The sequence below is a fragment of the Carlito syrichta genome, unplaced genomic scaffold (genome assembly GCF_000164805.1).
Source record: "Carlito syrichta isolate Samal-C Ts95f unplaced genomic scaffold, Tarsius_syrichta-2.0.1 Scaffold100620, whole genome shotgun sequence".
Lineage (NCBI taxonomy): Eukaryota > Metazoa > Chordata > Mammalia > Primates > Tarsiidae > Carlito > Carlito syrichta.
The window spans coordinates 9,868-23,376 of record NW_007044716.1 but is presented as its reverse complement, the minus strand read 5'-3'; the positions used below and the strand labels follow the sequence as shown (position 1 = coordinate 23,376).

General features: G+C 42.6%; 1 protein-coding gene across 1 annotated transcript; it reads right to left on the bottom strand.

Moving 5' to 3' along the window:
• Positions 1-1,830: 1,830 nt before the first annotated feature.
• LOC103266550 (28S ribosomal protein S31, mitochondrial) lies at positions 1,831-13,229 on the bottom strand (the record flags this gene model as incomplete). Its single annotated transcript, XM_008064190.1, has 4 exons — positions 13,080-13,229; positions 8,405-8,692; positions 3,234-3,392; positions 1,831-1,971 (listed from the first exon to the last, which is right to left on the bottom strand). Coding segments are annotated over exons 1-4 (713 nt in total), but the record flags the coding sequence as incomplete, so codon positions are not given.
• Positions 13,230-13,509: the final 280 nt, after the last annotated feature.

Genomic DNA, 13,509 nt, shown 5'->3' with positions numbered 1-13,509 from the left:
AGAGTCTATAATACTGAATGACCTCTCACAGAAACAAAGATCCGAGTATCACATGTTCTCACTCATATAATGGACCTTGAACATCCAATGTAATACTATAAGAAAATGACTGATGGTACTGGGAAACTATGGGGGGGATGGGATTAACAGTCGCAAATATCTGTCTGGGGATGGGGAAACACCTCTTATCAACAGGGTGCCTGAATGAAACGTAATTGTACACCTAACCCTTAACTGTACCCCACAAAATCATAATAAAAAATACTGATTAATTAAAAAAAAAAAAAAAGGAACTATCCTCAGTTCCTTGCATTCTTCAACCGTGGTTCAGGTAAATAGGATGATGGATTAAAGTAACTCAAGGAAAAGAGGGTGTGTCTTGGTAAAACGTGGAATTTTAAAAGAGGACTGTGCCACAAACAAAGGGAATGGACATCTGTTGAACACCTACTGTGTGACAGACACTTTGCACATGTTTCTTTTCTATTCCTTAAGAAGGCCACTGAAGCTAGGTTTCACCGTCAGCATCTTATAGATAGGGAATCAGATTGAAGGATACAAGACCATCACAGGTGTTCCTTTCCCAGAGTTAGTCAGTGGCAGTGCCAGTGTGACTGTTTCCCCCAGAAGGAATTGGTCCAGGCCTGGGCTGTCTCAGGCTACCACAAATTCTGCCCAAGTCAAGGTAGGGTGAATGTGGTATCTCACCATTGCTTCCCCTCACTCCCCTCTCGTTGGCTTTTCAACATGCGCCTTCTGCATAAGCACAGAAACCCCTTTCCTACTGTTTTACCTTCTCTCTGGCCACCTTCAAATTTTTAACAGTGGCTAAAATCATTAAAATTCGAACTGTAATACATCATTCTGATGTAGTTGCATGGAATCATGTCAAAGAAGACTGATTCAGTCAAACATTCTTGAGTAAACTTCCAAGTGCACTTTCTACCTTATTCAATAATACGTCATAGATACTAGATCATTGCAAACTAGTAATTCAAATAATCTTCCAAAGTCACCATTACTTCTTGAACTTCCCATGTTAACGGCTGACCATCTTTTCCAACCTTTCTGTGTAAATAGGTAGTTTGATTCTGGGAAGGAGTAAACTCAAGTTCCTGCTTATACTTAACACAAATCATGGAATACTCAATGTAACCAAAATACTCCAATGTGGGCACATCCCGCTATAAAGACAAGTAGGTTTTTGTCAGGCCATGCCAAATGTCTGGCTCCTCTTTCCCAACTATCACTGTCAGGGTTTAAAAGAGAGAAAATGTAAGGAACGTAAGGCATGGCTCAGCACCTTTAAGAAATGCCAAAGAGCAGACTCAATGGGTCACAAATAATCTACCCCTTTCAGGTACTATATAAACTTTTTTTCTTTCCCCTTTCTTTCTTTTCTTTTCTTTTTGTTGATGGTGGGCTATTTCTCTAAGATATGATTAAAGATGACCATACAGAAAAATACAAAGGGTTTACGAATATACAGCATTAGGCATTTATATTCAGAATAAAAATATTGCTTCTCACAAAACGTTCATTTGTTCAGAGTGCAGTCAGCTTCACTTATTCTCCATCAGGGAGAATAGATGTAATGTAGGACTCATTTTGACATACATTTTGACTTAAGGTATAGAAAAATGTAGGACTGCAAAATCCAGAAAATCATTCTGTCTCTAGGACATGGTATACAAAAATAACATAGATGCAAAGGAATTCATAATGCTCTGATACCATCAGCAATAATCTGTACAAGCAATAAAATAAATATACGGTTAATATAAAAACAAACCACACAAACAGAACCCAACAGACTCCAGAGCCCAATACCTTTTTCTAAGATCGGCAGTCTCCTCCTGGCCAGGACAAACATCAGATCCTTCGTCAAACTGGATCTGATGTTCTGGTCTTGTACTGACTCTAATGGTGGCAGATCTGGCAACTTTCATGTCTGATATTATGCTGCCAAAACTGAAATAAGAAAAAGGTCAAGTGAATTAGACATCTTAGCTAGGCAGTAACAGGCTTTCTTAAACAAGAAACTGATATCAATTAAGTTTTATTTTACTTTTTTTTGTTGTTGTTCAATCGAGGTCTTTCTCTGTTGCCCAGGCTCACTGCAGCCTCAACCTCCTGGGCTCAGCCTTCAGAGTTGTGGTGACTACAGGGCTCTGCCACCACATCCGGCTAATTTCTTTATTTTTTGTAGAGGCAGAGTCTTGCTATGTTGCCCAGGCTGGTCTCCAACTTCTGGGCTCAAGCAATCCACCTGCCTAGGCTCCTAACGTGTTAGGATCGCAGGTGTGAACCATCACACCCAGTCTTATTTTACTTTTATGTACTAATTTTACAGCATATAAAGTTATGCTTAAATTAAAAATATGTCACATATTAACATCTATGTAACAGATCATTGAGATTTATGTCTACTTCTATCTTTTAAAGATGTTCTCCATATTCATTTAAAATATAAATTAAAAGTATCACTTATGAAGAATTATTGTTCGAAGAAACTGATAGGAAAGTACAATCAACATTTGTGTACATATCATCTACACTCAATAACCAAATTGAAATGTCGCCATATTTATTTTTGCCTTGTATTTGTTCCAACACAAAATACGTCATTCAACTAATAGTGCAGACACCTATGTTGCTCTGTTAACCTCCTGACACAAATCGGGTACACATGCTTATTGGAGATGGCTGATTTAGACGACCCTCCAAAACGAAGCAGTGCCGCCACTCACCACACGTGGGCAGCAAGTTGTATGACCAGGGATAGAGTAATGAGAGACGCAGAGGGTAAGTGGAACGATGTCGGCTCAAGCATGTGGGGGAAAAAGAGAAGGAAACACATCTGAAAATGATCACACTGTGCATTAAACCAGCAATCTGTTTTGCTGAAAAAATTAATTTTCTCAGATAAATTATCTTATTCTGTTGTTTCCTTATGTATTTTTAATAACATTACTGAACGTATCATTTATTTTTCATGGACAAGAAACCATGTAACTTCCTAAAGGCAAAGTTCAACCATTCAACTGGTCTTTTTAAAAACTACAATGTGACTTCAGATGCAAGGTTTTTAAGAAACTGAATTGCTAAAATTCCATTTATGAGGTATACTTTCCATATAAAGGTATATATTCTGTGTATGACCCAGTGGTCATAAGCAAACTGTCTGTTTTGAGGATGCAAATGTTTCTGACGTGACTGTTGGGTTCCCTCACCTGATTCTGGGTCTCTCTGCGTCTCTCTGCGCCCTGGTGTCTTCCTCGTGCTGCCTGAGCTGCCTGAGCAGCTCGGACTTGGTCCTCTGCTTGTCAAAAGGGAGCGAATCTGCAACTGCAGCTGCAGCCACCACCAACTCAGGATGCAGGGGCTCATCGCTGGAAAGGAAGATGGAAAACAAGTGAGAAAGACAACAGAGGGATTGCCTATTATGCCATTAGGTTAGTGAAAGCAAATGTTTCCTGGGAGGAAAACTTTCTATGGTTAAAAAAGTATCCTTCAGTTCCATTTCTGATGAAAATCAAGATTTCTAACATAGTAGGTGGCAGTTTTATACAGACTTTAAAATGCTAAAGGTTGAAGTTAATGGACACTTGCTGAAGCACAATACTAACTCAGAATGATCTATTACGGAAGAGGGGTAAGGGACCAGCCTCAAAAATCATAAAGCAGGCCAGGCACAGTGGCTTATGCTGTAATCCCAGCACTTTGGACACCTGAGGCAGGAAAATGCCTGCGCCCAGGGCAACATGGTGAGACCTTGTCTCTACAATAAATCAAAAAAATTAGCTGGGTGTAGTGGGGTATGCCTGTAATCCCAGTTACTTGGGAAGCTGGGGTGAAGGGATCGCCTGAACCCAGCAGGCTGAGGCCGTGATCATGCCACTGCACTCCAGTCTAGGTGATGGAGTGACTCCAACTAAAAAAAATAAGAAAATTGTAAGTTAGATGTCACTTTATTTCAAGAACAATATATATTGCAAGCAAATACAAAGGTGGCTTAACCTATTCATGGAAGACTTACTCATAATAGCCCAAAACTGGAACCAACTCAAAGGTCTGTCATCAGAATGGATAAACAAATTGTGATATATCCATGCAATGGAATAAAACTCAGCTCATGCCAATCACATAAGTGAACCTTGTAGACATCAGGCCAAATGAAAGAGGGTGGACAAAACAAGAGTACATTCTGCAGGATCCCATTCATATCAAGTTACAGAACAGGCAAAACTAATTGAGGTGAGAAAAATGAGAACAACAGTTGCCTCAGGACACAAGGCGACTGACTGGGAAGATGAAAACGGGAAACAGCCTATCCTGGTAAGTGTGTGGGTTACATGGGCTTGTCTGTCTGCCAGAATCCTACAGCTAAGACTGGCATACTCCGATATACATGCATTTACTTGAAAACAGGAAAGAAGGCTACACAATGTTGGTTATTGCTGCAGACACCGGGGTCTTGTCAGGGTCCACTAAATATTCAGACCACAGGCCTATGACAGACACACCTGGCCTGTCTGTTCAGGAAGAGAGAAAACAGAGCCACTGTAGGCTGGCAGGACAGGCTTGGCATCCCTCGGTGGGGGCCCTTGCAGTGTTCATGGGCTGGCACTTCACACAGTTACCCTAGAGTGAGAACTGAGATCTGTCATCAGGTATGGGAGCTCCTGGCTTAGTGCCCGCGGGAGGCATCATCTCTTGAAACAAGGCAAGACAGGTACATGGAGTTTCCAAGGTCCCTGCAAAGGACACGCAACGACAAGAGTTACTGCATTCAAGGAGGTCCTAAGAATGGCGTACCCATCAGATACCTGTAGTGCCCCCAGGCCAGATACAATAGATCAATTCTGTCATGCCAACATTGCCCACATTACAGCTGACACTCTCCAGTGGTCAGGTTACCAGGTGTGGCAGGTTACATTTTCAGAAAATGGAGACAGCAATACTTATGGTCCCACACACTCTTTCAAAACACTGCCAACCCCCCATCAAGAGGGTAAATCTATCCCCCCACCAAAACCAGGGGAAACTTTGACTACCTTGATGAACAGAACAAGATAGAAGTGACACATCGTGACTTATGAGGCTATGTCGCATAATGTGATACAGCTTTCACCTGGATTTCTCTAGTCGTTTGTCTGTGGAACCCAGCAACCGGGCAAGAAACTCAGGCCACATAGAAAGGCATAGATAAGTACACTGGCCAAGAACCTCAGCTAAAGTATCAGCCAACTGCCAGCATCAAGCACTGGAAATGTGCCTTCAGGTGACTCCAGATCCCAGTCTTGAATCCAGCTTAGTTAAAGCTAAGTGGGACAGACACAAGCTCTCCACTTGGGCTCCAGTTCTCAGACTCTGCCCTGAGGCACTCTGGAGCACTACAGGAAGATACAATCACGCCTGTCAGTAACCACAACTAGGGAGTTCACAGTAACATTATGACTGTCCCGTAATATTTGCAGGGTTGGGGCAGGTGGGGTGGTAGGATGGGGTGTTGTTTCCAGGAACAACCACCCCCGACTGTGGATGCACAAGCCTCTTATATAAAATAGCATACAACTAATGCACATCCTCCTGTATACTTTAAGTCATGTCTAGATTTCTTACAATACCTAATGCAACATAAACACCATGCAAATAGTTTTTATACTGTATCTTTAAAATAATTTTTTTTGAGGTGGAGCCTTACCCTGTCACCCAGGCGGGAGTACAGTGGCACAATCACAGCAGCCTCGACCTGCTGGGCTCAGGTGATCCTTCCACATCAGCCTCCTGAGTCACTGGAGTTACAGGTGCGCATCATCACGCCTGGCTAAGTTTCTGATTTATTGTAGAGACGAGGTCTCACCAAGTTGCCCAGGCTGGTCTCAGGCAATCCTCTCGCCTCCACCTCCCAAAGTGCTGGGATTATAGGCATGAGCCCAGCTTAGTAACTTTTAATTGGTATTATTGTATACTGTTGTATTGTTATTTTTTATTGGTCTTCAAAAAAAATATTTTAGATCCCAGGTTGGTTGACTCTGAGGATGCAGAGTCAGCAGCTATTGAGGCCAACTGTATACTGATGCACTGCTTTCAAGAACATCACATCTTTGTGAAGATGGTTTCTCAGCAGGTACTGATAAACAAAATAAACAAGCAAACAAACAAATATCCCATGGAAATCAATGTGGAATGGGGGAAGGTGGGGTAACCAATCTTATACCAAGGCTAGGTCATTAAAAAGAAATACAACTTCCTCTTGGCTCACTTTCTCCTGAGATACTTGTCCCTGGAACCCAGCCGCCATGTAGCGAGAAAGCCCAGGCCACAAAGAGGCCACATGTAGTGTTTTCCGCCAACACCCTCAGCTAAGGTCTTAGCTGACAGCCAGCATCACTGCCAGACCTATGACTAAGCAATGTCAGATGATTCCAGACATCTTGGTCTTCCAACTGAGGTCCCAGACAGCACGAAGCACAGACTGACCTTTCCCACTGTGCTGTATCCAAACTGTGAAACCACACCCACGGAATTTGTGAGCATAATAAATGGTTGCTTTATGCCACTATGTTGTGGGTAATTTGCAATGTGGCCATGTTAACTGTATCAATGAAGGCTCAACATATAATACAAAGAACGAAAACAAAGGCAGGCTGAGTATGAAGCAAGGATGACAATGCCTCATGAAGCAAAGATCATGAATAACGTCACCCGTGCACGTGGGAGTCCTTAAAAAGGGCAGGGAAGGGCAAAAATCATTCAAAGATACTTTTTAAAAACTCAAAACAAGACTAGTGCCCTAATTCATGAGTCTTGACATGGGCTCAAAGCTTCTTCTTTGAGCATAGGATTCCTGCCAGAAAGTCTCCAGACATATCTGTTATATATAGCATACTCAGTACATACTCCAATATTTCTAATTTCTGTTTAGGTGGAAAAGTGGAACAAAAATGTATAAAAGCTTACGAAACAGTCTAAGTGTAGAATCCACCCACATACTTATTATGCCTGTCTTACTCATACCTAATTGGAAAGTAATTTTTTAAATGACCAATACTGATTCTTTCTGAAGCATTCAACTCATTTGAACCATTTCTGTAACAGTTAATTAAATTGCATAGTTATAATAAAGAATACAATAGGTCATAAACAGGTCTGAGGGTATTTAAAAATGTCACTCTTGATAAATATTTACACATGTTTGCATTATTTATTTCCATACACTTATATATAATTCTTTTGTTACTAAAAGGAGGAGAAGGAGGTTCCTATAGTGGGAACTCACTGATTAACGTACTCTCGATCACCCAATTATACTTTCCAGAGGTACTTTTGATACAATGTAGAAACCAAAAAGTTCCATTAAAATGTTAAATCATTCTTGGAAACAGAAATCTACATTATCTGTTTGTTATGGTAAGAGAAGTCAATGATGGGTATTCTAAAGCCACCTGCCTTATTACTGGAATTGATGATGTCACTATCTCAAGTATTGCTACAACAAAATACTGCCATTTAACTTACAATACAATGCTGAGATATAACTGACTGCACTTAGAATCAAGTAAAATACTACTCTTTTGACAAGAACACGTAATTATAATACTCTGAGGAAACCACTAAGAAAGCTGAAAGCACTGACAATTATTGGCCAAAGGAAGTCATATAAGAACAGTTGTAATCAACATAATATATTAAAGAAGAAATCTTTAAGATGGAAAAATTCAAAAAAGCAAGTTCTTTACAGACATGAAGCGACCTTCAAATCAAGATGTAAATGATATTGCTAATTGACAATTTAAAGAGGTAATTAAATGGCAGCTAATAGCACTGATAAACATGTAGAGAATTGTGGCATTCTCAAATAGATAACTTTCTTTTCTCTGGATTATATACAGATATCCTCTTGTTATTTATTTATTTACTTACTTATTGAATTGGGGTCTCACTCTGTCACCCAGGCTGGATTGCAGTGGCACAATCACGGCTTACCATAGCCTCGACTTTCTGGGCTCAGGTGATCCTTCTGCCTCAGCCTCCCTAGCTGCTGGGTCTACAGGTGTGTGCCACCATGCGTGCCTAATTTTTTAAAATTTTTTGTAGTGGTGAAGTCTCACTATTTTGCCCAGGCTGATCTTAAACTTCTGAGCTCAAGCAATCCCCCTACCTTACCCTCCCAAAATGCAGGGATTACAGGCATGAACCTTTTGTTATGTAAAAATAATACAATAACAGCATTTTTCAAATAATTATTAGATTCCGTGTCTTTACAACCTGAGATTTATTCTTACTGAATTCACTATCTCCCAAGTACTCTGAGTAAAAATATTTTTTACTAAAACAAAAAGCTTACTGGAGTTTCAAAAGTTAATTTCAAAGAACATTCAAACTGCTATAAATTTACCTCTTCTTTGGGGCAAGCTCCATAGCTCTTTGAAACCTGCCAGTTGTAGCCTCCAAACTCTTAAGTGGTCTTCTGCTGGGTGGCTTTGTGGTTTGTACATTCACTGTGCTTAGTTCGACTTTCATGCTCTTAATGATATCCAGCAAGTCTTTCTTTGTATTTTCCTTTCCACCATCTTTGTTCCCTGGAGTCTCCTTGGGAATCTCACCAGGTGGATCAGACCGTTCATCTTTCTTGCTACAGATCACGCTGTTAGTGCCAAAATATCTTTGGATATTATTTTTTGTCCTGGAAAGATAAAGAAAAAATGATAAACACAAAAACAAAATAAAAAAGCAATAACTAAAAACATTGCTATGTGTTTAAAAATGTTTTCAGTTCAAGCCCTTTCCATTTGCTTTTTGTTATTATTAACAACCATAACAACAGCAATTTGCCACTTATTCATAGACACTATATGCCTCGCCTTGTGTAACATATGCACATTTCCTCACACCCACACCAACCCCATAAAGCTCGTATTATCCCCATTTTTCAAGTAAGTTAACTGAACATCAGAGAAGCAACCTACCCAAGGTCATGTAGCTCAGGGCTCACTAATGCCTAAGTCATATTGTGTGCCCCAAATGAGTGCAGGTGTGCTGAGATACTGCTCACCTGGTCCCTGGGATGGTCAGGGGAGGCCTGGGGCTGGCGCTCCCAAGTCTGTCGCTGCCCTCCATTTTTCCAAGGGGTTAGTACAAATATAATTTTCTATGTACTCCGTGACATAAAAGAAGGTTCAGAAACACTGACATGGTTGATAAGTGACAATTAGACCCAAATCTGCCTGACTGCCAAGTCCTTGCTCTTAACATGATACGATAATACCTCTTTAAAAATCACAATTAATATGAAGATAAATAAATTTCTATCAGTTAAAAAGGCTACCTAACACAATTCCTGGGTGGGTGGTATTCAAATCTGATCAGCTTTTTCACTGTGCCACAGGCCATTTGTGCAATCACCGTTTGTAAACTAAACGAAAATGGCCCGGAAAAGAGAAAAGAGTTGCCATTCCGCTCTCCTCATTATTCTGCGGGTTTAAAATCTCTTTTGGTATTTGGTATTGAAGAACTTTAAAAACGAATTAATTTGTTAGTTTCAGTGAGAGGGTATAGTGTATAAAAAGTCATACGTTAATATAGTGATCATCTACTCTGTGTTGGGTACCACTGACAACATATTAGTAAATAAGAACTTCGTGGCCCCTACCTTAATGAGGCTAATAGGCTAGAGCATGGCTTTGCAAACTGATATGCAGAGGAATCCGTGTGCTACTTGCTAAACCTCAGAATCTCTGGTCCCACCAAAGAATTCTGATTCATTAGCTTTGGGGAGGGACTTCAGAACTTGCCTTTCTACCAAGCTCCCAGGTGATGCTAATGCTGTCTGTCACAGGACCAAGTTTGAGTGGCTATGTTATTATTCTATCTGTTAACTTAATCCTTACAATTTCACAGGACAGATTTTATTATTCCCATTTTACAGAAGAAATTGCTGCTAAAATAAATTAGTGGCTATGCGACTTCAGAGGTTATACAAATCCCACAGGGAACTTACCTAAAACATCGATTCCTGAGATTTTTAGTTTGTGAGTTTGGAATGGGGGTCAGAAAGCTGCATTTGAACAGAGATCTCAGGTGAGTCTGATGCAGCTGATCTCAAGATTCTGCATCAGACCCTGGTTAAACACTATATCAAGTTCTCAAAGTCAGCAAATAGGAATATCAGGCTGGGCAATTTCAAAAAGTACTGAAATAAACCACTCAATTTGCTTATGAACATGTCAGATGTCACCACATCAGGCACTTGGACAACTAGTTACATAACTGGTATCTCATGACTATTACACAGGACCCTCATTATAATATTCACTACCTGGTACAATCAATTTAAGAAAATGCTCTAATTATTATTTTATATCTGAAAGTTAAATTTTTTTTTTTGAGACAGGGTCTCGCTCTCTTGTTCAGGCTGGAGTGCAGTGGTGAAATCATTGCACCCTCAAACCTGGGCACAAATGATTCTCCTGCCTCAGTCTCCCAAGTGGCTAAGACTAAGGGTATGTACCATCATCCCCAGGTAATTAAAAACAAAATTTTTGTAGAGAGGGGATCTTGCTATGCTGACCAGGCTAGTCTCAAACCCCTGGCCTCATGGGATCCTTCTGTCTCAGCCTCTCAAAGTGCTGGGATTATAGGTGTGAACCTCACCTGGATATTTTTAAAGGTATTTTAATATAAAAGTGGTAATCAGTGAAATGAATCTCACATATAACCTTTACTACAATATTTCTTTTTCCAAGATCACTATTGTACTACAGAAAGCAATCCATATTTATTACAGGAATGTATCAGAAGCAACTCTGTAACACTAAAATCAGTAAAACCAACCTCCCACCAGAGTTTGTTTTACTGAGAGCTTATCAGTAGCACTTCAAATGCAACACATCCTAAACCATGTTCAAGAGTTTTCCTTTCAGAATGACTTTCCATTTTTCACACTTCAATATTACCACAAGCAGGTACTTCTGCATTCTAAAAACTCTGACATATTTAAAAATCGTTCTCAACCGGCCTCTCATTCTTCTGTTAACATTAAAGGTGCACTAACTCTCCAACACAGCCATTTACTACCTCTGCTCTGACCACCCTATTGTTATCTCATCATGTCACATCCCATGTGTTCCACCTAGGCAATCCTTTCTCTCCCCACTGCTACCAATCTGCCTCAGCCCATTAATCAACCTGGCCCCAAGCAGTTTTGCACAGAATACATGCAGTGGGATTAGGTTTTCACAATTGTGAAGCTTTCAGAGGACAATAACAGAACCATGTATGTGGCAATTGAACTAGTGGTCCTTCTTCAGATTTTAGCAGATTTCTGTTCTGGAAGGATACACTGAGCCTCTTCTACAATGGCCAGATGTCCCAATTTGCTCCCCCAGCAATCACTTGTTGAACAAATGGCGCACTCTGCTGAGTTACACTGTCTCAGCTATGACTTCACTGTACAGTACTTGCATTGTCCACCTGGAGGAGATGGGTGCTCCATGACAGCGTGGTCTTATTTGGGGTTTATAACCAGGACTGGCACACTGTACACACTTAAATTAGAGAATTAATGAAGGAGGCAGGAATGAGATCATCATATAAGTCTTGAGAAGCACAAGCTAAAACCACTTTAGAAAAGGGGACGATTGTGCACGTTGGTAGGAAAGTAAGCCAGTTCAGTCACTGTGGAAAGCAGTGTGGAGAGTTCTCAAAAAACTAAAAATAGATTTACCATTCAATCCAGCAGCCCCACTACTGGGTATATTCCCAAAGAAGCATAAATCGTTCTACCAAAAAGACACCTGCACGCCTATGTTAATTGCAGCACTAACCACAAACACATGGAGCTAACCCAGGTGCCCGCCAATAGTGGACTGGATAAAGAAAACGGGGTACACGCACACCATGTGTGCAGCCACAGAAACACACACACACACACACACACACACACACACACACACACACACACACACAGTCATGTCATCTGCAGCAGCATGGTTGCAGCCGGAGGCCATCATTCTACGTGAATTAACAGAAACAAAACCGAATACAAAGTTCGCACTTATAAATGGGAGCTAAACCCTAGGCACACACGGGTACACGCATGGGAACGACAGACGCTGGGCACTACTAAAGGGAGAAAGGGGGGCAGGAAGAATAAGGCGTGAAAAATCCCCATCGGGCACCACGCTCACCAGCGGGGGACGGGGATGCTCAGTAGAAGCCCAAGGTCCGTCCCGCCATCCCTCAATATACCTGTGAACTAACACTGGCACATTAGATTCGACATCACTTGAATATAAAAACACACCTACTCGATTTTATCCCTCGGATAACAGAATAAAAAAAAATTGACCGGACTCGGTGGCTCAGCCTGTCATTCCAGCACTTGGGGAGGTCGAGGCGAATGGATGGCCTGAGCCTGAGGGTTCGAGACCCGCCCGGGCAAGCAGGCGAGCCCTCGTCTCTACAATAAATAAAAAATGGGCCGGGATCGGTGGCTCAGCCTGTAATCCCGCACTTTGGGAGGCCGAGGAGAATGAACTGCCTGAGCCCGCCGGTTCGAGACCTGCCTGGGCAACTTGGCGAGACCGCATCTCTACAATAAATCAAAAAAATTAGCCGGGAGTGGTAGCGCGCGCCTGTAGTTCCAGCTACTTGGAAGGCTGAGGCGGAAGGATCGCCGTAGCCCAGCAGGTCGAGGCTGCGGTGGCCGGGAGCGGCCACTGCACTCCAGTCTGGGTGACGGAGTGAAACTCCAACTCAAAAAAAAAGAATAAAAATAAAAAACCAACTGTGTTGGATAAACTGAGAGGAGAAAGTGACCAGAGCAACGAAGAGAGGCGTGTAGTGAAAGCGCAGGGCAGCAGACCAGGCTCGTCACCGGCGTGGCTTCCCACCTATGCCTTGGGCAAGCCATCCTGCTTTCTGGGATTTCTCGCTCCTCGGATTTCAAGCAAGCCCTTCTAAGATCCCGCGCTAGTACCAACAACGACCCCGGGAAATCGGAGAGTAACTGCCCCGGAGGGGGGTGGCGTCGCCCGAGGACCCGCGGGGCCGACAGCGCTGAGATGCGGTACCTGAACGTTCCGTGCGGTGCAGCGAGGAGCACGGTCGCAGCCGCCGAGACCTCCGGGCTTCCAGAGGACACAGGGTGGAGGGAAAGGGGACGAAGAGGTAAGAGCCCCAAGACCCCACGAAGCATCGCCGAGAAATCAAGGGAACTAGGGACACGACCGGAAGAGCGCGTCAGCCTGCCAAACTCGTTCCCAGAACCCGCTTCCGTTCCCCAGTGCGGCGCGTTCCCTCCCTCTGCCTTCCGGTGGGCAACGCGGCCCGGGAACCGTGTTCCGGGCTCGCTCTCTGCAGGCCGAGCCCACTGCCTCCAGGCGACTCCGCCCTTCCCTGGAGTGGAGTCCCGGGACGCGGCCCGGAGTCGATCGCTGGGGCGATGGTCGCTGGTGCGGAAGCCGCGGATGCGGCCGGGAAGACTAGGCGAAGAGCTGATGT